Source organism: Paroedura picta, chromosome 16, assembly GCF_049243985.1.
Source record: "Paroedura picta isolate Pp20150507F chromosome 16, Ppicta_v3.0, whole genome shotgun sequence".
Taxonomy (NCBI): Eukaryota; Metazoa; Chordata; class Lepidosauria; order Squamata; family Gekkonidae; genus Paroedura; species Paroedura picta.
In genome coordinates, this window is record NC_135384.1 from 10,831,996 (window position 1) to 10,855,488 (window position 23,493).

General features: G+C 42.7%; 2 protein-coding genes across 2 annotated transcripts; one reads left to right on the forward strand and one right to left on the reverse strand.

Annotated features, from left to right (window-relative positions):
* Positions 1–8,253: 8,253 nt before the first annotated feature.
* Positions 8,254–14,433, reverse strand: LOC143825195 (vomeronasal type-2 receptor 26-like). Its single transcript, XM_077313219.1, has 5 exons — positions 14,146–14,433; positions 12,656–13,513; positions 11,210–11,437; positions 9,854–9,980; positions 8,254–9,167 (listed from the first exon to the last, which is right to left on the reverse strand). The coding sequence occupies exons 1-5, from the start codon at positions 14,431–14,433 to the stop codon at positions 8,254–8,256; spliced, it is 2,415 nt and encodes an 804-aa protein (XP_077169334.1).
* A 7,440-nt stretch (positions 14,434–21,873) lies between these two features.
* On the forward strand, positions 21,874–22,917 carry LOC143825196 (olfactory receptor 10AG1-like). Its single transcript, XM_077313220.1, has one exon. The coding sequence runs from the start codon at positions 21,874–21,876 to the stop codon at positions 22,915–22,917; it is 1,044 nt and encodes a 347-aa protein (XP_077169335.1).
* Positions 22,918–23,493: the final 576 nt, after the last annotated feature.

Below are 23,493 nucleotides of genomic sequence, written 5' to 3' on the forward strand. Positions count from 1 at the left end.
GGATCCCTTTCTTTTCCACCTTAATCTGCAACTTCCCAGTGATTCCAAAAGACTTTTAGTCAAAGGACTATTATCTGTAACAAAACTAGGGCTAGACACACAGAGTGATATACTTTGACATGGTAATCGGCACAAGGTAAGAAAGGTTTCCCCATCAGAATGGTGCTGATACTGCTGCTGCTTCTCATTCTGCTGCCTCGTGATGTATTCGAGAAACTTGCCATTAACTGCACTGCAGAAGACGACCCTCTGCCTACTCCACATGCATTTTACCAACCAGGTGACCTTCTTATTGGTGGGATCGTCTCTCAGGTCTTCGACTTCCACAACACTCCCAATTTCACACTTCAACCTGCACAGATGTTATTTAATGCACCCATGTAAGGAATCCTTTGAAACTCTTTGCGTTATCTTTTGGTTATGAATGTCCCAGGACTACATCTGGTGTGTTAGGAGGTACAAGATCTTCAGTGTCTGAGGTGATCACAGTCTAAACTTGGAAATAATAGGGGGGAAACAAATTGTGAGAAAGATATTTAGGTGGATATAACAGAGGTGGAATGTACTTTGACTTTATTTTGGTGATTTAAGGGAATCGAGGTTTATGGGGAAATGTTCGTGGAAAATGTTCATGTCTGCTGTGGGGAAAGCAACTGTAAGCCACTTTGTGCCTCCTTCGGGGAGAGAAAAGTGGCATATAAGAACCAACTCTTCTTATTTTCTTCTGAACTGTCAGTTTATAAACTACGAACCAGTCCACATTTATGCTGCATGTCGGCTCATAAACCGGTTCATACCCATCCCTAAAAGTGAGTGCTTCATACTGCGTATGTATGGAGCATTTTTTTGGGGGGGGTGATTGTTGGCCCCTCAGGAATATAATATTGGGGTCAGCCCACTGTCTTCCTTAGTTGGAATAGAAATTTTGCTTAGTACAATATACTGTCATTTGGTATTTTAATGAAAGCAATATTTTTCAAAGGATGCCATTAAGTGGGCAAGCTCTTCCACTGTGATTCACCACAAAGGCGAAATTGAGAGCCAGCGTGGCATAGTGACAGATTCTGAACTGGAGAACTGGGTTTGATTCCCCACTCCTCCACATGCTTCCAGCTTGGGTTCTCAACAAACAATTCTGTTAGAGCTCTCTAAATCTTACCTACCTTAAAGGGTGTCTGCTGTGAAGAGAGGAAAGATGTTCGTAGGCCATTTAGGGTCAACTTTGGGTAGTTAAAAGGAGGATATTAAAAAACTTCGTTCCTCTCTTATTCTTCTACATCTTCTAAATCAGTCTCCATGCCTAGAACTTGCCTTGGGAAGTAAAAAACAGGGCCAAGGTGAGCCTCCATGACATGATTCTAAATTGGTCATAAGGGGGCTTTGTATGGCAGATCTTCTGCTCAAATGTTTATTGGGTCAAGATCCTCGGAATCTCATTGCAGGTCGGTGCCAAAGAACTACCAGCATAACTTGGCCTTGGCCTTTGCAATAACAGAGATCAATGACCATCCCAGCCTCTTAACAAACATCACTTTGGGCTTCCACATCCTCAACAGCTACTATGTGCCAAGGATGACCTACAAGGCCACCCTCAGCTTGCTTTCCACTCAGTGGAAGTTTGTACCCAATTTCAAGTGTGATACACAAAACAAACTCCTGGCAATCATTGGAGGACTCACAGCTGATATTTCAATCAACACAGCCAGGATCATTTCCATCTACAAGATGCCACAGGTAAGTACTTACCAGAGGCTTATGTGAATGCCTTGAGTAACAATATGTCAATAGCCCGAGTAACTTTTGAGCAAATGACTTTCAAAAGGGATGTCACGTTGAGTCACAATCCTTTAGAAAAATGCAATCTCATTTCCTTCAGCTCACATATGGAATATTTTCACAAGAGGATGGCGAGAAGATCTTTTTCCCATATCTGTATCAGATGGTCCCAAACGAAGCCTCTCAGTTCATGGGAGTTGTCCGCTTACTTCAGCATTTTGGATGGACGTGGATTGGGCTTGGAGCTATAGATGATGATGATGGGGACAGATTTTTAGGAACCATGACACCATTGCTTACTCAGAATGGCATCTGTTCTGCCTTCACGTTAAGGCTACCGAAAATAACTTATTGGCAGGAAGCTATAGACTTGCTTTCACAGCAAGGAAATGTTTACACCGTTCACAATAAGACAACTGCTAATGTATATTTTGTGTATGCTGTACCTGCATTTGTGTTCGCTTTGAGACTGTTGTTGTTTATAGCCCCCTTTGTGTCACTGCCACCTGTGCATAAAGTGTGGGTTCTGACATGCCAGTGGGATTTTGCCTCCGTTTCCTTTGAAAAGAACTGGGATATAGAAAGTTTCCATGGAGCCATATCCTTCACAGTGCACTCCAATCAGCCCCCTGGATTCCAGCAATTCCTTCAGGACATTAGTCCTACCAGAGCAGAAGGAGATGGTTTTATGAAGAACTTCTGGGAGCAGGCATTCAGTTGTTCATTGAAAAATGCAGATGTTCTTGGGGACAGCAACAAAATCTGTACTGGTGAAGAGAAGCTGGATAACATTCCGATGATTTTGTTTGAATCGAGCATGATGGGCCACAGTTACAATGTCTACAATGCTGTCCATGCTGTGGCACATGCCTTACATGGCATCTCCAGATCTAAGCACAGATGGCTTATAAAAGGCCAAAATGTGGAACCATGGCAGGTAGTTGCTCCTTAATGACACAGCACAATTATTAATATGGGCTGTCACAGATACAGTAAATAGAAGTTAACCTATCAGTAACCATTAATGCATTCCACAGAATCTGTAGTCATTCAGTTTTGTACAGGCTGAATAATTCCTTCACACAGACACAATACCTTTATTGGTATAAAGCAGTTTAGTAAGATAAGCATAGATAGTCAAAATACATCAGTCAGTTTGAATTTAAAAACTGAAGAAAGAAATTCAGCCATAATAAAAGTAATATCTGCATCCTTATCAGTCAAAAAAAATGGCAGATCAGGTCTTTTGAATGATTTTTCCATTTGGGTATAAGAGTATTTGCTGGGCAATAAACAAGGGACAATCTAGTAAGATATGTTGAATAGTGTCAGGATAATTTGATTCACAAGGGCATAGTCTGTTTTCAAAAGGAGCCCTGACAATTCCCCCTTGTAATACATTGGATGGAAAGGTGTTGAGAATTTCTTCACAGATGTGTATCTGCTCCTACATCTTTAATGACAATGAAATCAAGTAGTTGTTGGAAAACATAACACAATATCAAAGTATTACCAAAGTAATGTAGGCTTCATTTAGCAAGGACATTGAAAACGTTTCAGCGCTATCCTGAGGCCCATTGAAATCCATCAAATTAGAAAGCTGTCACTCTGAAATAGTCTACAGTGTGGATCACCATTTAATTGTCCTTTTGCTTTTTCCTCCATATGTCAACTAGATCCATCACTTTCTGAAGAGTATGATGTTCAACAACAGTGCTGGAGATATTCTGTCTTTTCATGAAAATGGAGAAATGAAAACTGGATTTGATGTGACAAACTGGGTAATGTTCACTAACGGCTCTTTTGCTAGAGTCATAGTGGGAAGACTGGATCCCTGGGCACTGCCAGGGGAAGAATTAACACTTAGAGAAGATCAAATTGTGTGGCATAAAAGCTTTACCCAGGTGAGACATAGAAGCAGAGACTGAACTCTATAAAAGAATGGGGAGTAGGAATCTATTTAGGCTTCTGCCTGTCTTTTTGGTGATTCAAAGGATACAGTAGACTTTGGATCCCATGCCAGACCAGGAGAGCTCTTGCAACAGCACATAGCCTGCCAATCTGATATTCCTCAGGCATATTATCTCAGTACTCCTCTCCATTATCTTCCCTGAATAGGGGCAACCTGTTTCTGCTTGCAATGAAAACTGTCATCCTGGCTCCAGCAGGAAAAAGAGGGAAGGAAAGAAATTTTGCTGCTATGATTGTGATCCATGTCCAGAAGGAATGATCTCTGAGCAGATGGGTAAGAAAACTTACCTGAGAATAAGCCCCATTAAGTAATATGAGAGTTAGTAAATCTGGTGTTTATACCCTACCTTTCTTCTCAATGCCTTACAACCATCTCCCTTTCATCATTCATTCTTCACAACAAGCTTGAGTGGTAAATTAGGCTGAGATTGAGTGACTAGCCCAAGAACAGCCAACTAGCTTCCATAGCAGAGTAAGTATTCAACTTATGTCTTACAAATTCTGTAAAGGCTTAAGGGGGTGGCAGGTTTTAGTGGATGAGCGATAGTGGATGAGTGTCCTGCATAGTGCAGGGGGTTGGACTAGATGACCCATGAGGTCCTTTCCAACTCTATTATTCTATGGTTCTATGAAATCATAGTCCACCATCCTAATGTTCAAACTCAGACTTTCTCACCTGGAGTTCTGTGAATCCCTGGGGATTTCTGATGGCCCTGGAAGGGTTTCCGAATGGATGAGTTAATTATTTTTTATATCTCTTTAAAATTTGTTAAGCATTTACTGGGTGATATGACCATATATGACCCAATGGCCAATGATGGACATGAGGGAGCCCCCTTGGTGGGCATGTACACAGCTAAGTATCCCAACTATATTCTGCATGATCACACCATTTCTGGGGTTTATCAAAGCCTGAAGAATGTTTCAGGGGTTTCTCAATGGTAAGAAAGTTGAGAAACGCTGTTCTAACCACTACACCATGCTCTGAGACGTTCAACAAATTGTATACATTGATGGTTTACATAATCTGCTATTTGCAGAATCTAAAGACATCTTCCTTTTCTCATCTCTTTGGCATTCTTATCAGAACTGTCCTAAGGACCCCAGAATAGACATGACTAGGATTCTGTGTAGACCTCCTTAGGCTTGCTCATTAAGATTATCAAATAAAATAAAGGTGGAGAAATAATACTGTCAAGAAACTATAAGAAAACAAACAAATGTGTCTTCCAAGCCTATTGACTTCAATGGACTTGTTTAGGCTTGAACATTGGTTGCAATTATTAATGTTAATGGTTACTTGAATTTTATAAATGGCTTTCAGTTTATAGTATTTCATTAAAAACCTAGAGGATTTTATTTGCCTTTTTTCCCTTTTTGTTTTCTTTCTTGCTTATCTGCATTTATTTTCTGATTATTACCTTGACCCGATTGACCTGGTCAACTTTTTTGCTATTTCTTATATCAGTCTTGCCTTGAACATGTTCTCTGGAGAGGCATTACAGATATATTCTAAATAAATTATTTCCCCAGATATGGATGTCTGCATTAAATGTCCACAGGATCACTATCCCAACAAGTACCGAAGCCAATGCATATCCAAAGACATAAGCTTCCTATCCTTCAAAGAACCGCTAGGGATCATCTTAGCTGCATTGGCTATTCTCTTCTCTTTGATCACCATTTTTGTTCTTGGAACCTTCATGAAACATAAGGACACTCCCATTGTCAAAGCCAGCAACCGAGCCCTCACCTACCTTCTCCTCATCTCCCTCCTGTTTTGCTTCCTCTGTTCCTTGCTCTTCATTGGACAACCTAGAAAAGTGACCTGCCTTCTCCAGCAATCTATGTTTGGCATCATCTTCTCTGTGTCTCTTTCTAGTGTACTGGCTAAAACCATTAATGTGGTTCTGGCCTTCATGGCCACAAAACCAGGATCTAGGTTGAGGAAATTGGTAGGGTATAGGCTATCAAATGCAATTATTCTTGCTTGCTCTTTTATTCAAGCAGGAATTTGCAGTCTTTGGCTGAGTACTTCACCTCCATTTCAAGATACGGACATGCACTCGCTGCCAGGGACAATCATACTCAAATGCAATGAGGGTTCAACTGCCATGTTTTACTCTGTCCTAGGTTATATGGGCTTTCTGGCCATTATCAGCTTCACCGTGGCTTTCCTAGCCAGGAAGTTGCCTGATAGTTTCAATGAAGCCAAATTTATCACTTTCAGCATGCTGGTCTTTTGCAGTATTTGGTTCTGCTTTATTCCAACCTATCTGAGCACTAAAGGGAAATCCATGGTGGCTGTGGAGATCTTCTCCATCTTAACTTCGAGTGCTGGTTTACTGAGCTGTATATTTTTCCCCAAGTGCTATATCATTGTGCTTCGGCCAGAGATGAACCACAGGGACCTGCTAATAAGACGAAAAAAATAAGAGAGTATAAGTCTCTGCCTTTGATTTTATTCAATATGTATTTTTGTCAAATGCCAGGGGAAGACAATTGTATAGGGGGATAAGAGTTGCAGAGAGCAATACATTCCTTGGGTAAATGAGAAGCCATGAATATGATATATAATACATATACAATGTTTAACTCAATTTTCTGCGATGGTAGGTGGTAATGCCAGCATCTACTGGAGTCTTGCATGATGTCCACCCTCCTAAATGGTCAACTCTATCCTGCCTGTGAGTCCATGAATATTTAGATCTACTGTTCAGGTTCCTCCTCGTCAAACATACATTATTTCTTTGAGGTAGACATGCCATTCCTCTTCTCCAAACTATGACACTTTGTTCTCATGCAGAAGTTCTGCTATTCCCAACAAAGTTTGCTGTTTGTGCCCCTCTATCTAGGCTTTAGATTCCAAGGTTTGCTTTGCAACTGCACAGCTTTTGGGGTTGCTTCCCCATATTACTAGAACCACATCCCAGATCATGTGCGGAAGGAATCCAATTTTCTGGGTTTTTTGGTAGGACCTAAATCAATTCTGCAGGGGCTGCAAAATGGAGCCATACAACCAGGTTTACAGTGGAACCCAAAAATAACAGCTATCATGGAAGGCTGGCCTCACCACTAGGGGGAGAAAGAAGGGGAAGATCAGCTCCTGCCAAATCTCCCCCATTGAGGATTCTAGTGGGGGCTATGAAAAACCTGGAAATGTTTTAGATTTTAGATATTTATATATTTTTTAATGTTGTTACCTGGCCTGAGATTTTGGAAGAGCATGGTACAAATAAAAAATGTTGTTGTTATTTATGGGAGTTGTTTTCAGAGTTTTGGTGGCAGTTTCAAATGGGTAAAGAGGGTGTATGTGCTCTGGATTTAAAAAATGGAGGGATGTGTTCTACCTGACAATGCAGTTTTTCTATTCTTAATATTTGACTTTATTTGCTCCAAGGGGCTCCACCCCTGCTCACTCCACTCACCAACCCATAGGACACTGCTATAGTTACTGACTGAGCAACTATTGCTAGGGTTGCATCAAGCAGGTGGGATATGGAGTTCTCTTAGTATTACAGTTGAGCTCTATACTACAGAGAGCAGTTCCCAGTGGTATACCTAGCCTATTTGGTGCCCAAGGCAGGTGGATGGGCAGGGCTTAGTGACACAGGGGTGGGGAGTTGGTGACACAAAGGTGAGGGGCATGCCTGAGCATCCTCTCTAAGCACCAAGCTGCTTAAAGAATAAAAAAGTTTTTACCGTGAAAAGAAACTATCAAAAGAGGATAGAAGAGAGCCCACCTAATCGTAATCTGCAATAATTCTGTCTGTTCTGAAGGTAAGCAGGGAGGAAGTATGCTTAAAATAGCAGGAAGTCTGCAAATGAGTCAATCAGAGGAGACTATTTGAAAAATATCAGGAAGTTCCTATTCTAATTATGCTAAATACCCATTTCCTCCAATGCCGCTATAGGATATTCTTCATGTTCTTTTGAACCACACATAATACAGATTTGGCATATTCCAATAAAGAGATCCAGCAAAGCTAGAAGGGTCACATTCCCCATCTTGTTCTTGGTAGAAGTTATCAGCCAAAGCAACCAAAGCAGTCTCTGTTCCAAATTACAGCCTGAATCTAGCTGTAGGAAAGGAGATGATGTGAGCCATTTTCTCCTCATTGATCAAAAAGTGACAGATAAATGAAGAGTAATGTTTAAAGGATCTTCCAGAAAAATGCAAAGGATTTGAAGAAAAGGATCATTGACCATATCCTTTCATGGCTCATCTTTTTCTCAGAATGAGAGCATACATACATGTGAAAACAAACAAGAACGTAGCAAAGCAAATGACCAAATGTAATAATGAATATGATAAAAACCAATGCAAAAATAAAAAAGTATCCCCCTATGATTTGTATCCGAAATTGTTCACAAACAGGACCAAGAACAAATAAATTGCACTCATCCATGGTTATTTTACTTTAATTATTCAAAAAATGCATTTTAAAGCAGATGGACGTCAGAAGAATCTGTAAACTGTCAAAGACAACTCCTCGAAGGAATAAATCATTTATTCAATGATTTTTTCCCCCTTTTGAGCCATTCCTTGCTGTTCATTTTTGACTTTAGCACAATGATGTAACACTTGGGGAAAAACATGCACCCCAACAGCCCACCACTAGAAACTAAGATGGAAAAGATCTCCAGAACCACTGTGTATTTCCCTTTAGTGCTCAAGTAGGTTGGGGCAAAAGACAGCCAAACAACGCAAAAGACCAACATGCTGAAAGTGATGAACTTGGCTTCATTGAAACTGCCAGGTAGCTTCCTGGCTAGAAAAGCCATAGTGAAGTTTGTAATGGCCAAGAAGCCAGTATAGGCTGGGCCAGAGAACAACATAGCCATGGACCCCTCATTACATACCAGTATAATTTCTTCCCTCACTGAATGCATATCAGCATCAAGGAATGGGGGAGAGGTTGTCATCCACACTGCACAAATGCCTAAATGGATAAAGGAGCAAAAGACAGCTATGTAACTAGCTGTTCTTTTCCCCACCCATTTCTTCATCCTGGATCCTGGCCTGATAGTCATGAACGCAAGGACTACAGTGACCGTTTTGGCCAAGATACAAGAAACAGCTATTGAGTACAGGATGCCAACGGCAGTATGACGAAGGATACATGTCAAATTGTTAGGTCGGCCAATGTATAACAATGTACAAAGGAAGCACAGCAGGAGGGAGATGAGAAGGGTGTAGCTGAGGTTTCTGTTATTGGCTTTCACAAGGGGAGTGTCGTTGTGTTTCAGAAATGTTCCTAGTACCAGGACTGTGATCAAAGCAAGTGCAAATGTTCCAGTGGCTATACCAATGCCCAAAGGTTCTTCGTAGGACAAGAAGGTTATTGTTTTGGGGATGCATGAAGCGTGGTCCTGATCTGGATAACATTCATCCGGGCATTTAAAACAGTCATACATGTCTGAAAAAAAAGAGAAGTAGTCGTGTCCGTCATACGGAACAGCCATAAAATAATAGAAAAGAAACAAGTTTTTATACATTCTCTTCCCAGCCCCAGCCCCAGCCCAACGTTCAACAGGGTTTTTATCTAAGGGGATACCTACCATGCAAAGCCTGTGACTCCCTGCCTATTAAATATTCCCAATAGATAAAGGTTTTCTTTTTCTTAATTGAATTTGAATGGGCATTTTATGGTCATTGATTCCTCTCACTTCATCCACTAACTATTTTGGCACCATTAGTAAGTTGTTGTTGCTGCATCTTTTTTTTTTTTTTTTTGCTTAGATTTGAACAGCTGGGGGATCTGGATAGACCTGAAAAAATAATCTTGTTTTCCTCTCCCCCCACTATTTCCTCTTTCTCTTCCCTGAAAGACCCCGTAGCCTCTCTCATTTCCCTTTTTCCCCCTCTCCTCTCCACTCACTACCCAAGCTACCTTCTCTTCTCCCCCGGCAACCTGTCCCCTCTCCTAGGTCAGGACCAAAACTCACAAAGACTCGCAACCCCAATACTTTCAACTTTCTCCACTTCCTTCTCTCATCCCTTCCTTCTCTCTAGAGCAAAAGAAAATCCATCTGGACCCTGGTTTTGACATGCATGTTTCTCTGGATCACACACCCATAACTTTGATGGCACCATAACTCTCACCATTCTGGCCAGATACCATCCCTTCAGGACATGGAGTGCAATCATAGCAGCAGAATGGCTTCCCTTCTTTCTTTTTCTTCCGAAAACCTGGGCGACAGTCATCATTGCATACAGAAAGAGGCCGTGCCTAATGAAAGAGGAGCATGTTACTGTTCAAATTAATGGCTCTAGAATTTCAGATTTCTGGAGAGAGCTTGCCAGATCTTGCCATGTTCTCAAGCATAATAGAATGCATAGTTGAGCCTTCATTCTGTAACGAAGGGCCCAAGTAAAAAAGAAGGCCATAGTTCAGGCCACCTTGACTGATTTGGATTACAAAGAAATGTATGTAGCTCCATGACTGTGATAAATCACATAAAGTAATGACTTCTGGTTCATAAAGGCTGTTGCACTGTTCCACTGGAGCAGATGGTAATATCAGATAATCTGTCACCGTCTTCACAGGAAATGTTGTCATTAGTCATATTATGCAAGACTATTTTGGTAGTGCTTAACATCCTGGAAATTACCTAAAATGCATGGGTTTTGAGATGGTTGAATCAGTATGGCATCTGTCACATATGGTGGCAATGTTCTATAAAAGATTTTGGAAAGCGCTAGTAGATGTCCCTTTTAGAGTTAAGAAAAACATTTCATATCCCTTCTAATATGAAGGATACCTATGCTACTATAATGCACGGATTCCTACTTTATAAACTTACTAGGGGCCAAACCCGTTGCATTCAGGAATACAACGGACACTAGATTGGGGTGGGTGGAAGAACTCTGCAGATGGCCTCTCCCTCCCCCCCCCCCCCCAGGACCTGGAAAGGCTGCAGGCTGGAGGCTCCCAGGCAGAGAATCCACGGGCAGGGGCAGCTCTCATGCAGCAGGGATCTGCAGCCTCTGAGCCCCAGAAGGAAGTGGAAGGAGCAGGGGGTGGTTAGAGGTGGGGGATAGAAGGCGATTGGCTGGCCACTGGACAGACAGGCAAGCCGATTGGAGGACGAGGCACTCAGAGCGGGACAGCCGCCCTGAATGTGTGTTAAGTGAGTGGCACTCAATCCATAAGACACACTCCTCCTCCAAAGCCTTACTGAAAATATATTATATGGAACAAATAAAGGCAAGACCAGTGTTTTGTTTTGTATTTGGCTGGAAATGAGGGGAGAGCGAGACGTCCCAGTGAGAATCTTTGCCAGTGAGCCCATAATGACTCTTAAAAGTCCTGATGATAGAAATTGTTGTATGTATTTAATATGCTAATTAAAAAAAAAAATACCAAAACAGTAATCCACAGACAAGAACTATCTCCTGGCATGCACCCTTGCGCTGAAAACAAGCATTCTTCTGACCACGTCCTTGTTCAAGTCTTACCTGGTTAAACCAGCTGTGCCATGAAATGGCATCCTCATGAATGGTGAGCACTGGGTCTGCAGGAGTCTTGGGATCCACACGGCCAACTTTTACTCTATGAAAAGACTGGTTTGGGAAGGTGAGCCAATTGATGACATCAAACCCCGCGACTAAGTTCCTGTTTTTGTCAAAAGAAAGGTTGTCCCCAGCGCTGTTGTTAAATGAGACTCGTCTCAGAAAATGGTGGAGCTGGATTCAAAGGGAGAACATTTTTTTTAAGGTGGACTGACCCTTTCCCGCTGACTCAGAAACATCTGCCCTTCAGGGGTACCAACTTCAGAGCACAATTAATCCCAGACTTAGCCTCCATGCTTGTATTCGTTTGCAATTATTATTCAGTCTTAACTGAATATTTTAGTACACTGCCAAATATACAAATATACTGTACGAATATACTATACAAATATACTGATATCTTGCCCTGCATTCTGTAATGGCCTTTTCCTTCCAGAATTCCATTTTTTCCTCCAGATCTATTATTCCCCCTCTCCCATGGGGGATATGGATTATTTTTTCAAGCCACCAAATCGCATTGAATATAGTCCTGCCTGTTCACTAAGTTTCACTGCAAACTGCAAATTTCAAACAAATTGCCCCCAAGGGGTTTACTTCTTTGGGCCTCTGACCTCCTACTGGTCTTTATTGTTTCCTAAGGGGGGGAAAGGTCGTGTTTTCTCCAGGGCAAAGAAACCAAAAAAACAAGAGATGCCACTTCCCCAAAGCCTCCAAATGCAAACAGAAACAACAAGCCCAACAGAACCAGGATCAAACCACAGAATCCAAACCAAACCAATTTAAACAAGGATCACTGTTGCAAGCCCAACATAATCAAAGTCAAACTAGCGATTCCAATTGTCATGACTGGACGCACAGCTCTAATACTCTCTGTAACATCTGAACCCATTGCCTGGGACAGCTGCCTCTCCCTCCTCTCCCCCCCCCATTGCAACCGAAACCTGTTAAAATGAAAGAAAAACAGACCCGGTCCTTAAAATGCCCTCTTCAGATATTTGGGGAGCATTCTGAGAATCATATATACTGCTCAGGATTCCCAAATATACCCAAAAAAATGCTGATTAGTTTTTCTCAGATGTATAACTGCATATGACTCATCTTAGGCTGGAAGCAGGCATTGAGATAATGGAAAGATAATATTCCTAGCCTAGAAATTAGGAAAATTCCCATGTAGCTCCTACACAGTTAAGACATAAAACATTAGGTGCAGGAGGTAAGTTCAGCAGTAGAATAGGCTGACTAAGGAGGTAGTAAGCTCCCTCTCACTGCTGGTCTTTAAGCAGTGATTGGACTGATACTTATCATGGATGCATTAGACTGATCGCACATTGAGTAGGAGGTTGGATTAGATGGCCTGTATGGCCCCTTCCAACTCTATGATTCGATGATTACCTCCCACAACTGCTGATTTTGAAGCTTTATCCTCTGTCCATCTATTACTGCTCTGCTTTTGGAATTGAATGAATACATGGCATGTAAAGCATGGGCCACAGCATAAACAGCATTGTAGAGGCTGTAGCTATGGCCAGTCATCATTTCAAAGTTATGTTCAGAAAGGTTCTCCAATCTCTCCTCTCCAGTGCAGTTCTTCATACTCATGTTGCCCAGAATAGAATCTGGAACAGCACAGTCAAAGGCATATGACCAGAAGTCCCTGATGAAATTATCTTCCTTGACATCTGAAGGGTTCCTACTCTTTAAAAACTGTTGGAATCCACAAAGTTCATTGGAATGAATCGCCACGGATATAGCACCATGCAAGGCTTGCATACCCCAACTCCTTTTATTGGCAAAGGATTTTAATTCCATCTGGGCTGTCAGAATCCACACTTTGCCTTTTGGCTTTTGAGCTATGGGTTTATTTTTTAACCAACTTAGCACCCATCTGAAAACTATCATGGAAGTATTGTCTCCGTAGAAGATGTGGACATTGGCCGTTTTGTCCACGGGTGCATCGTACAGCTCCAGCCACCATTTCTGAACTTTTTCCCAGTTGTTAGCAATAATGAAACTGGAACAGGATTCTATGAAAGCAAAACAGATGCCATATTGGGAAAATACTGGATACATCGTCTGCACAAACCATTCTGTATGCACATCAGCCGCTGTAAAGAATCCAATCCATGTCCACTTAAAATGGAGAAGTAAGTGGAGAATCGCCATGAACTGATGAGTTTCAGATGGGAACATCTGGTAGAAGAAAGGCACTTGGGTGTTATCAGCCATCACTGGAGCTGAGTCATAGAAGAGCTAAAGGACAGATTTGTTTAAGAAAAGAAAAAAATGAAACTTTTCCTATTACATGCCTACTTATTGCTGCAGTATTTCCAGTTTTCAAGCCCTGGATTCTATAAGCAAAAGGCAGGAGAAGAGGGAAGGGCCATTTCCAGAGTTGTTTTGGCCTTGGATGAAGAATTCTGCAGGGCCAAGCCTAGCAACAAATATTGTCTAATTCTGGATTGGATATTAACTTGTAATAGAAATAACAGTCAATTCTTGACCTTCATGCATGTACTAAAATCTCTGTCAATTTTTCCTGTGAATCTGGTTTGAGCCACACTGGATATGATCTTCCTCTGACCTGTGGATACTGGAATGGATCTAAATAATAGGCTAGTAATGCACCTCTATATGCGCTGCACCTGCGTGTTTGTCAATAAAGCATATACTGCATACACAAAAAGTCTCTGGTCCTCTGTCTTCTCCAAAGGGAAGCAAAACGAAAAAATTGTACATGTTGTTTCCACACATGTGTATACGATTTATTTTACAACAGTAAATGGCTCAGGATTATACAAAATGTACCCTTCTCTGTTTCCATATTACAAAGTCACATCTGGAAGGGACAGTGTCAATGCCATTACCCCACCTGCATGTCATACCTGTGGAATCTTGTAGAGGCCCAAAACATCTGATATAGGGTAGGAGATTTCCGAGTCAAATCCCTTAATGATAGCGATGACTCTGTCTTGGATGTCACACTTGTAGTTGAGGACAAATCTGTTCCTTGTGGAAACCAGTTGCATCGCAGCACGATAAGCCCACCTTGAATTCAAATAGCTGTCGTAGAGATTGAATCCCAGTGTGATATTCGGTAGGATTTGCAAGTTTTCATTGATTTCCTTTATAGCAAAAACCAAGGCCAGGACGTGCTGGTAGTTCTGAGTCATTACACTACCACCACCACCCAAAAAAAAGATTTCCATTATTTGATAGAAAATTATTTTTATTTAGAGTTATTTAGGACATGTATGTAAAGCATAACATATTTATCCTTCCCCTTATATAACATCTAGATTCGCGTCCAGTAACAATTTAGAGACCAATCAAATTTACATGCTATCAGCTTTCGAGAGTCAACTATCCTTTCCTTGCCTACCATTTCCTTTTCTTTACAACAATTTTTACAATAAATGACATAATATTTCAGAATGCAGCCAGTCTTGTCCAGCATGATGGATATGCGAAAGCACTGACCTTTGTAGAACGGCGAGATTTTGGAAGCTAAGCAGGGTTAGTATTCATATGGAAGACTACCAAGGAAGACTCTGCAAAGGAAGGCAATAGAAAACCAACTGTGCTTCTCACTGGCCTTGAAAACCCCTTGCTAGGGTTACTATAAGTCATTAGTGACTTGACTGCCCATACATTCATCCCCTGACCTGGAGAGCTTAGGCAAGCCCAATTTTGTCAGATTTCAGAAGCTAAGCAAGGTTGATCCTGGCTAGAATTTGTATGGGTGACTCCAAGGAACACCAGGGGTCATGACATGGAGGCAAACAATGGCCACCTACCTCCAACGTCCCTTGCCTGGCTGCCTGTCAATCCAAGGATCTCCTGGCAACACTACACATGCCATTCAATACATAAATAAATAATACATTTACACATATATTTACACATGGGGCAGTCTTCAGAATGTGTTATCAGCAATGTAGTCCTACGCAGAGTTACCCTGTTCTAAGCCTATTGACTTTGATGGACTTAAGAAGATCTAACTGTGCATAGAATAGATTCAAATGAGTAGCTGTGTTGGACTTAAGTAGCAAAATAAAATCAGAGTCCAGTAGCACCTTTAAGAGCCAAGGCGTGAGCTTTCGAGTGCAAGCACTCTTCCTCAGACTCTGATTTTATTATGCATAGAATAGTACTGCATAGATGTATACTGCAGGCCAGTCTGTTCAAATATTCTTCTTCTTACTGGACCTCTAGGGTAAAAGGGCTTCTTTCTTAAAGTTTCTTTTTTTCAGGAAGGAAGGAAGGAAGGAAGGAAGGAAGGAAGGAAGGAAGGAAGGAAGGAAGGAAGGAAGGAAGGAAGGAAGGAAGGAAGGAAGGAATCTGTTAAACCACTATTACAAGGCTGTATATCCTAGCAATTTATTAGCTGAGCCAAGTTCTACCTCTTACATTTCTACAATACATTTCAAGGACAGTTCAATTACTAAATTGCATCTTTGTCCCTTTGAGAAGCATCCTAGAGGAAAGGGACAGAGTTTCAATGCTAGACTGTGTCCTAAATCCTAGTGGTACCACCTCCATTGCTCAGGTTGCTGCATTCTGTGCCTACTGATATAATTGGTCTCTCAGTGAAGATAACCTATAGGATTCGGGGGGGGGGGGGAGAGAGAACAATCCTTACATCCATTTTCCAGACCGTATTCCAGCAGGTTGTCTTTTGAAGGAGTCTGGGGTGGTGAAAATGAATGTCTGAAAAAGAATGCCACCAATGATGAGATCTCCTGGTTGGTAATATTCGTGATGACTTGGATGAGGGTCCCATATCTCACATTTGACAGCCTGAGTCTCACTCACCATGTGAGGCAGGAGCAGCACAACCATCACCACTAACATCACCATCCTGAGTACAGGTCCTTCCTTGGACTCCTGGACTTGAATCTACAGCAACCTCACTAGTCTCTGGGATTGCTATGGCCTGACTTGAATGACTGGTCTATCTGCTGACAGGAAGGACTACAATGCACAAAGCATCCTTGCCCCTGCGTTATTCCTACCCTCCTTTTGCACTGGAAGAGGTCGTATTTATACCCTTCTCCGTATTTCCATGTCATTTTTGTTATTGAGTGCTGGAGCTCCACAAGGGATCTAGCCACCGGCAGAATAAATTATATCTCTTCACATAATTTCAGGAGATACAGGTCAAAGTTGCATACTGACGGTGGTGTTGATTTTGCACTAAGCTATTATCTTCCTCTTAACCAGCAGCAAAGCCAGCAATTAGATCCTTCTTTTGTTGAAATATGCAAGCTCTGTAATGTGCATAAATCAGGAGCATATGAGATCAGGAGCATCAGATACCTTTACTGGCATAAGATTTGATATACATAAAACAAAATTTGACACAGAAACAAATTCCTGGCATAGACATACAAAGAGCATTGGAGGAGATGTGCATTTAGCACCATTAGATTAGGAACTTCCTGATGTTTTTCACATAGTCCTCCTCTCCTGTGTCCTGATTGTCTCCATTGGAGACTTCCTGTTCCTTTGAGCACACTTCCTCCTTGCTTGCCTCCAGAACAGACTGAACAAATGAAGACAACAATTCGTTATTTAGACTGCTAGGACTCTTTCTGTCCTCTCTTTCTTTACAAAGTTGTTTCTCTTCATAATAAAAACTATTCATTCTTTAAGCAGCCGGTGCTTGACTCCTCTTTGCATATTCAAACTCTGCCGACATCTCTGGCATTGGAGTGGAAATGCAAACTGTTGGACTGTTTGTACTAGCCAGCTTGAGAGTATGATCAAATTGTTAAAGGCTGCAATATAGGAGAAAAGGATTTTGCAGTGGCATCAGGCTGTCCAACTTTCTCTATGTCCTTGAAAAGAGTAAGCAGGTACATCATCTCTGTTTCTTTTTACCATGACTTTTTACCATGGTAGGTCATCATCTCCTAGATCAGGGGTAGTCAACCTGTGGTCCTCCAGATGTCCATGGACTACAATTCCCATGAGCCCCTGCCCGCAACCGCAGGCAGGGGTTCATGGGAATTGTAGTCCATGAACATCTGGAGGACCACAGGTTGACTACCCCTGTGCTAGATGGCTGCCACAACTAGGCATTTTGGAAACTACACAGCAAACACAATTGCCAGGGGAACATAGAAATGAGAACAGTTGGAGAGGAGTTGTAGCTCAGTGGCAGAGCATCTGCTTGGCATGCAGAAGGCTGCAGGTTCAATCCCTGGGTGCCTCCACTTAAAAGGGCCAGGTGATAAGTGATGTAAAAGACTTATACCTATGACCCTGAAGAGCCACTGAAGTACTGAATCACTTCCCGCCCCGCCCCACCCCGCCTCAGCATACAATCTCAATTGGTACAGCCGAAGATTTATCAACTCAGGAAGGGCTGGTTAGGGATATATTGCCAGAGAGTCTGTGAAGGAGCAATTTTCTACAGGGGAACTGACCTCTTGAACCTGGAGACCATCTGTAATTCTGAGAGCTCTCCAACCACCACTTGAAAACTGGCAACCAAATGACTTCTACTTAGGCAGAGGGGAGGGAGCAAGCAAAACATCTTAGTGTAATTTGGTCTAGGAATCTCCAGTTACTGGCTATAAAGAGGTTGAGTTTTTAAATGGTACTTTATAGTAGCAATCTTTTGGAAATTGATGCATACCAGCTAATCGTGCAGGTGACAATTTCCCCTTAAAGCCCAAATAAGAATTAAAAATGCAGGTTGTTGCTGGCCAGGAGGGTGAAAAAATGAAGAGGATTTTCTGCCCCCCCCCATGCCTTGTTTAGTTGCAAATTTGAGTGTTTGCAGGGGGGGGGGTCACCAACTGCTGTTTTTATAGAATTTCTTGCACCTTTCTGATCTGCATTGATTTAGCTGCCCAAGCTTCTGTAGAGGCTTACTGAATAGTCAGTGTTTACTTTAATGATGTTCTTGTCATCTTGTGCCAATGTCTAGAAGTGCACTCCCGAAGGACCAACCAAGCCAGGTCCCTGCAAGTAGTGAAAATTGTCACCGTTCCAGGACATACAATTAGAGCTGCATGGAAAATCCAGTTGCCATAAACTTTGCAAAGTAACTGATTATTATATAGCAGGGGTAGTCAAACTGCGGCCCTCCAGATGTCCATGGACTACAATTCCCAGGAACCCCTGCCAGCATTCGCTGGCAGGGGCTCCTGGGAATTGTAGTCCATGGACATCTGGAGGGCCGCGGTTTGACTACCCCTGCTATATAGAATATACTCTTGGATGTAAGTTCCCAGAACACAGAGGATTTTCTGTCTCTTTCTCTGTCTGTCTCTCCCTCACACCCCCACCCTCGTTGAATAACATCAACAAGTAAATGTCACAACTGTTAGCAAAAAAGCAAAGACAGAAATGTCTAGAAAAAGCTGGACAGGGCAAAACAACAACAACACTTGCTCTTTTTTTCTCTCTCTCTCTCTCATGGTGGCTTCCCGTGCTACTGTTTTCAATCACAGCTGAGGGAAGGGAAAGCCAAGGATAGGGGTTCACTGTCTTTCAGAAGAAGAAGAAGAGTTGGTTCTTATATGCCGCTTTTCCCTACCCGAAGGAGGCTCAAAGCGGCTTACAGTCGCCTTCCCTTTCCTCTCCCCACAACAGACGCCCTGTGGGGTGGGTGAGGCTGAGAGAGCGCTGATATCACTGCTCGGTCAGAACAGTTTTATCAGTGCCGTGGCGAGCCCAAGGTCACCCAGCTGGTTGCATGTGGGGGAGCGCAGAATCGAACCCGGCATGCCAGATTAGAAGTCCGCACTCCTAACCACTACACCAAACTGGCTCTCCCTTGCCATTTATCTGATGACCATGAATGTGGGAAAGAAAGCAAAAGAAGTTCATTTATAATGTGCGTGTTGGGATTGCATTGCTTTAAAATGGCCAAATTCTTCCCTCAATTGGCATCAGCATCCATTCATCGGACCTGAAGATGCCATGACATCTAGTTTGGTCCTCAGAATTCTAGACATAGTTTTTTTTTTCCCAGTAGCTGCCAATCCTCAGACATCTCGCCTTAGGAGCTGCCCCCCCCCCACCCTGTAGCTGCCACCCATTATGTAAAAGCCTCAGTGAAGATGACACCAATTACTAACCTGCTTGGCTGTCAGAAAACCCTCTGAGATCAGATTATTTTTGGATGGGCATAAGTTCATAGTACAACTGTGAAGGACCCTTAAAGGCAAAGGTATCCCCTGTGCAAGCACCGGGTCATGTCTGACCCTTGGGGTGACGCCCTCTAGCGTTTTCATGGCAGACTCAATACGGGGTGGTTTGCCAGTGCCTTCCCCAGTCATTACCGTTTACCCCCCAGCAAGCTGGGTACTCATTTTACCGACCTCGGAAGGATGGAAGGCTGAGTCAACCTTGAGCCGGCTGCTGGGATCCAACTCCCAGCCTCATGGGCAGAGCTTTCAGACTGCATGTCTGCTGCCATACCACTCTGTGCCACAAGAGGCTCTAGGAGCCTAACCTTAGGCTATTATACTTATGCCAGATCTTATGCAACTCCTGACACATCCATTGCTATATATTATAGTGACCGGAAGCTGGTTGCACAACATCCTGTGCAAACAGAAACACATGTGGGCATGTTTGACTGAGGGCGAGTGGCTATGGTAATTTTTGTTTTCATACGTTTCGGTTTGCGCAACCGGTCAAGTGCCAGTGGAAATTTCCCCCTGAATCCAGAATCACAGAATCATAGAGTTGGAAGGGGCCATACAGGCCATCTAGTCCAACCCGCTGCTCAACGCAGGATCAGCCCAAAGCATCCTAAAGCATCCAAGAAAAGTGTGTATCCAGCCTTTGCTTGAAGACTGCCAGTGAGGGGGAGCTCACCACCTCCCTAGGCAGCCTATTCCACTGCTGAACTACTCTGACTTTGAAAAATGTTTTCCTGATATCTAGCCTATATCGTTGTACTTGTAGTTTAAACCCTACCATCCTATTACGTCTCAGAACATGGAATCCCCGGCAACACCTTTGGGGCTGGTCATTCCCCTTGCACAGTCTTCCCTCCCATTTGAATTTCTCCAGTAAAAAAAGCTCTTCCTCATCCATTGTTCATCCAGGAGAGCATGCTTTCTCCCGTGGGGCTATTGCTGCTGTAGCAGCATTGTGGAGGCTAACGATGCTTTTTGGTGGGTGACTTAGCAACCAACTGTCCTCTGTGAACCATCTTTTGCTCGACAAAGATTGAGAATCCATCATTTCGTCTTATAAAGGAGGGGAATGCTCCCTGCTAGACATTGGCTAGAAAAATACAGGCCCCTCATCCAGACCTCTGCTGCAGAAGGATTCCGTTGTAATGAAGGTAACATCCTTTCTTCCTCATAGTGCTGAAGCTGGGTGAAGTTGGAGCCCTCAATATTATCCCTATAATGTGTGTCTCTTACAGCGATCAGCCCTATATCATAATTGCTCACTATTTTTTTTTCTTGTTTCTCAGATGAGAGAGATATGGAGCCAGTGTTGAGTCAGACAGTCTAATAGCAGTAACAGTGGACAGGAATGAGGGTTTGGGGGAGAACCAAGTACAAAGTCCTGAGATACATTAGCTTGAAATTATTTTACATGGTGGTTGTGTATACCACTTCAAGTTCTTTGGATGAAGCATGAAAGGCAAATGTCAGAAGGGGGGGATAAAAATTGTGACTATTGAACCACAGAGTTGCTGCTTTCATAAATTTATACCAATCGTTCTTTAGAAAAAATTGATTTACTTGCCCGAAAACCTGCATTCTGGAGAACAGAATCCAAAACTTACAGCATGTATTGCCTTTTGCAAGTATGATTTATCCCACTGTTTAGGGCTCCCGCAGACTGCTTAACTTCCACAGTTCCTGGCAAAATCAAAACATCAATTGGGCATCTTCTATATACAAGATAGAACTGTCACGGTGGGAGAGTCAAAGGGAGGATGACAATACCGCCTCTGATTTTGTGCCAACCAAAAACAAAAAGAGCAGCAGTCGATAGATAATGTAGAATCAAACATGCGCTAATAGGGGGCTTTTTGCATCACTTTAAATGTGACATTGTTTAGCCATTGCTGGTTAGGCTTCAGAAACTATTTGACCACAGCGTTGTATGCAGTGCACAGTTCCTGCTGGGCTGTTTGGTTCTGGTTTTGTGAGAGTAATCCTAAGTAGATCTTGGCTCCGATACCTGGCTTTGCTGTTGGATGTTTATGTGTTCATATTATAATTTTTATGCCACAATAGATGCAGTTTTGATTTTCAAATGTTTTAATGTTCTTATTTTCATCACCTTTGCATAGAAGGGTACAATAGACAGTTTTTATAGACAGTTTTTAGAGAGCCATCGTGGTGTAGTGGTTAGGAATGTGGACTTCTAATCTGGCAAGCCAGGTTTGATTCCCCACTCCTCCTCCAGATGCAACCAGCTGGGTGACCTTGGGCTCGCCACAGCACTGATAGGGCTGTTCTGACCGAGGAGTAGTATCAGGGCTCCCTCAGCCTCACAGGGTGTCTGTAGTAGGCAGAGCAAAGGGAAGGTGATTGTAATCCACTTTGAGACTCCTGCGGGCAGAGAAAAGCAGCATATAAGAACCAACTCTTCTTCTTCTTAAATAATAAAAATAAATCAATACCATGATCACAAAAGATAGTTTTGCCCTTCATCTCCACAGATCCAAGACTCAGCTCTCTGCTTTTGTCCCTTCACAGATGGATCTTGGGCAAGCCAACGACAAGAAGAACCATAGTACAGTACAAGAGTTCATTTTGGTGGGATACCAAGAATACCCTGCCCTCCTCTTCACGGTCTTCCTAGCCACATACACAGCCATCCTACTGGGGAATGGTCTGATTGTGGTGGTGACAACATTGGACCAGGCATTGCACACTCCCATGTATTACTTCCTACGTAGCCTGTCAGGACTAGAGATATGTTATACTTCTGTTACCCTTCCTAAGATGATGGCCAGTCTGGTGTCAGGGGATCATTCCATTTCCCTGCCTGCCTGTGCTTCACAGTTGTTCTTCATGCTCTTCCTGGGTGGAACTGAGTGCTTCCTGCTGGCAGCCATGGCCTATGACCGCTATCTTGCCATTTGTCTGCCTCTCCACTATATGACAATCATGAGCCATAGAGTGCGTATTGGGATGGTGGCAGGCTCGTTCGCCATCAGCCTCCCCATGCAGTTGGTACAAATCGGAATTATCGTCTCCTTGCCCTTCTGTGGATCCAACGAGATTGACCATTTCTTCTGTGACATCCCACCACTACTCAGCCTGGCCTGTGCTGACATTCATTCCAATGAGCTGGCTCTGTACTTTGAGAGTACCACCTTTGTTATAATCCCATTTCTCCTCATTTTGGCCTCTTATGTACAAATCACTAAGACGATACTGCACATGCCATCAGCCAAGGGACGCCAGAAGACCTTTTCCACCTGCTCATCCCACCTGACTGTGGTCATTCTCTTTTACGGCTCCGCGGCCATCGTCTACCTGCGTCCCAAGACCCCAGAATCTGTGAAGGTTAACAAGTTGCTCTCCCTGCTATATGCAATAATCATTCCTTTTTGCAACCCTCTTATTTACACTCTGAGAAACCAGGAGGTAAAGACTGCCTTTAGAAGACTATTGGGAAGGAAAAGAACTTTGGAAGTCTGCACAAGGGTAATGGGCTGAGTCTTCCTCTTGAATGTCACTTATTCCATTGACATCCTTTTAAAAAGCTGGTATTTTCCTAATAATATAAACCTGAAGACCAGCTAACACAGTTGTCTTCACTGATCCAAATGGCATTGTAATCTAGGGAAGGGATAGGTTTTATTATAGAGCCCCAACATATTTCAGATGCACACATCCCTGCAATTCTGATTCTCAAAATGCTGCCTTAAATGACTCAGAGGACTTATGTAAAAATATGATGGGTACCTGTGGCTGATCACTGTATAACGATTGAGATTTAACCATGCTGGCTTGTTGCCATTCTGAGTTCATGTCCTTTTTGGATGGCCAATGCTGCTGATGAAGATTTACTGAAACTGGCACATTACCGGAAGCTTGTTCAGCCTACAGCATGGCTAAATGGATATTTTCTCATCTGAATTGTTTTCTTCTTGGCTTGCCAAGATCTGGATGTAGAATAAATGTCCTTACTCTATGTAGTACTGTACTGTTTATTAGCATTGATTGTACATTGCTGACTGCCCACGTAAATTTGTTTTCTGTTTGCTTCTACTGAGACAAACCATTGGTCTG

Excerpts from the sequence above, each read along its gene's own strand:
- LOC143825195 (XM_077313219.1), bottom strand. The coding sequence starts at position 14,433 with ATGACTCAGAACTACCAGCACGTCCTGGCCTTGGTTTTTGCTATAAAG. Across the intron at positions 13,514-14,145 it reads GCCTCTACAAGATTCCACAG|CTCTTCTATGACTCAGCTCC; the intron begins GTATGACATGCA and ends TCTGTCCTTTAG. Across the intron at positions 11,438-12,655 it reads AAAATCAGCAGTTGTGGGAG|CTCCACCATTTTCTGAGACG; the intron begins GTAATCATCGAA and ends CTTTGAATCCAG.
- LOC143825196 (XM_077313220.1), top strand. The coding sequence starts at position 21,874 with ATGATCACAAAAGATAGTTTTGCCCTTCATCTCCACAGATCCAAGACT.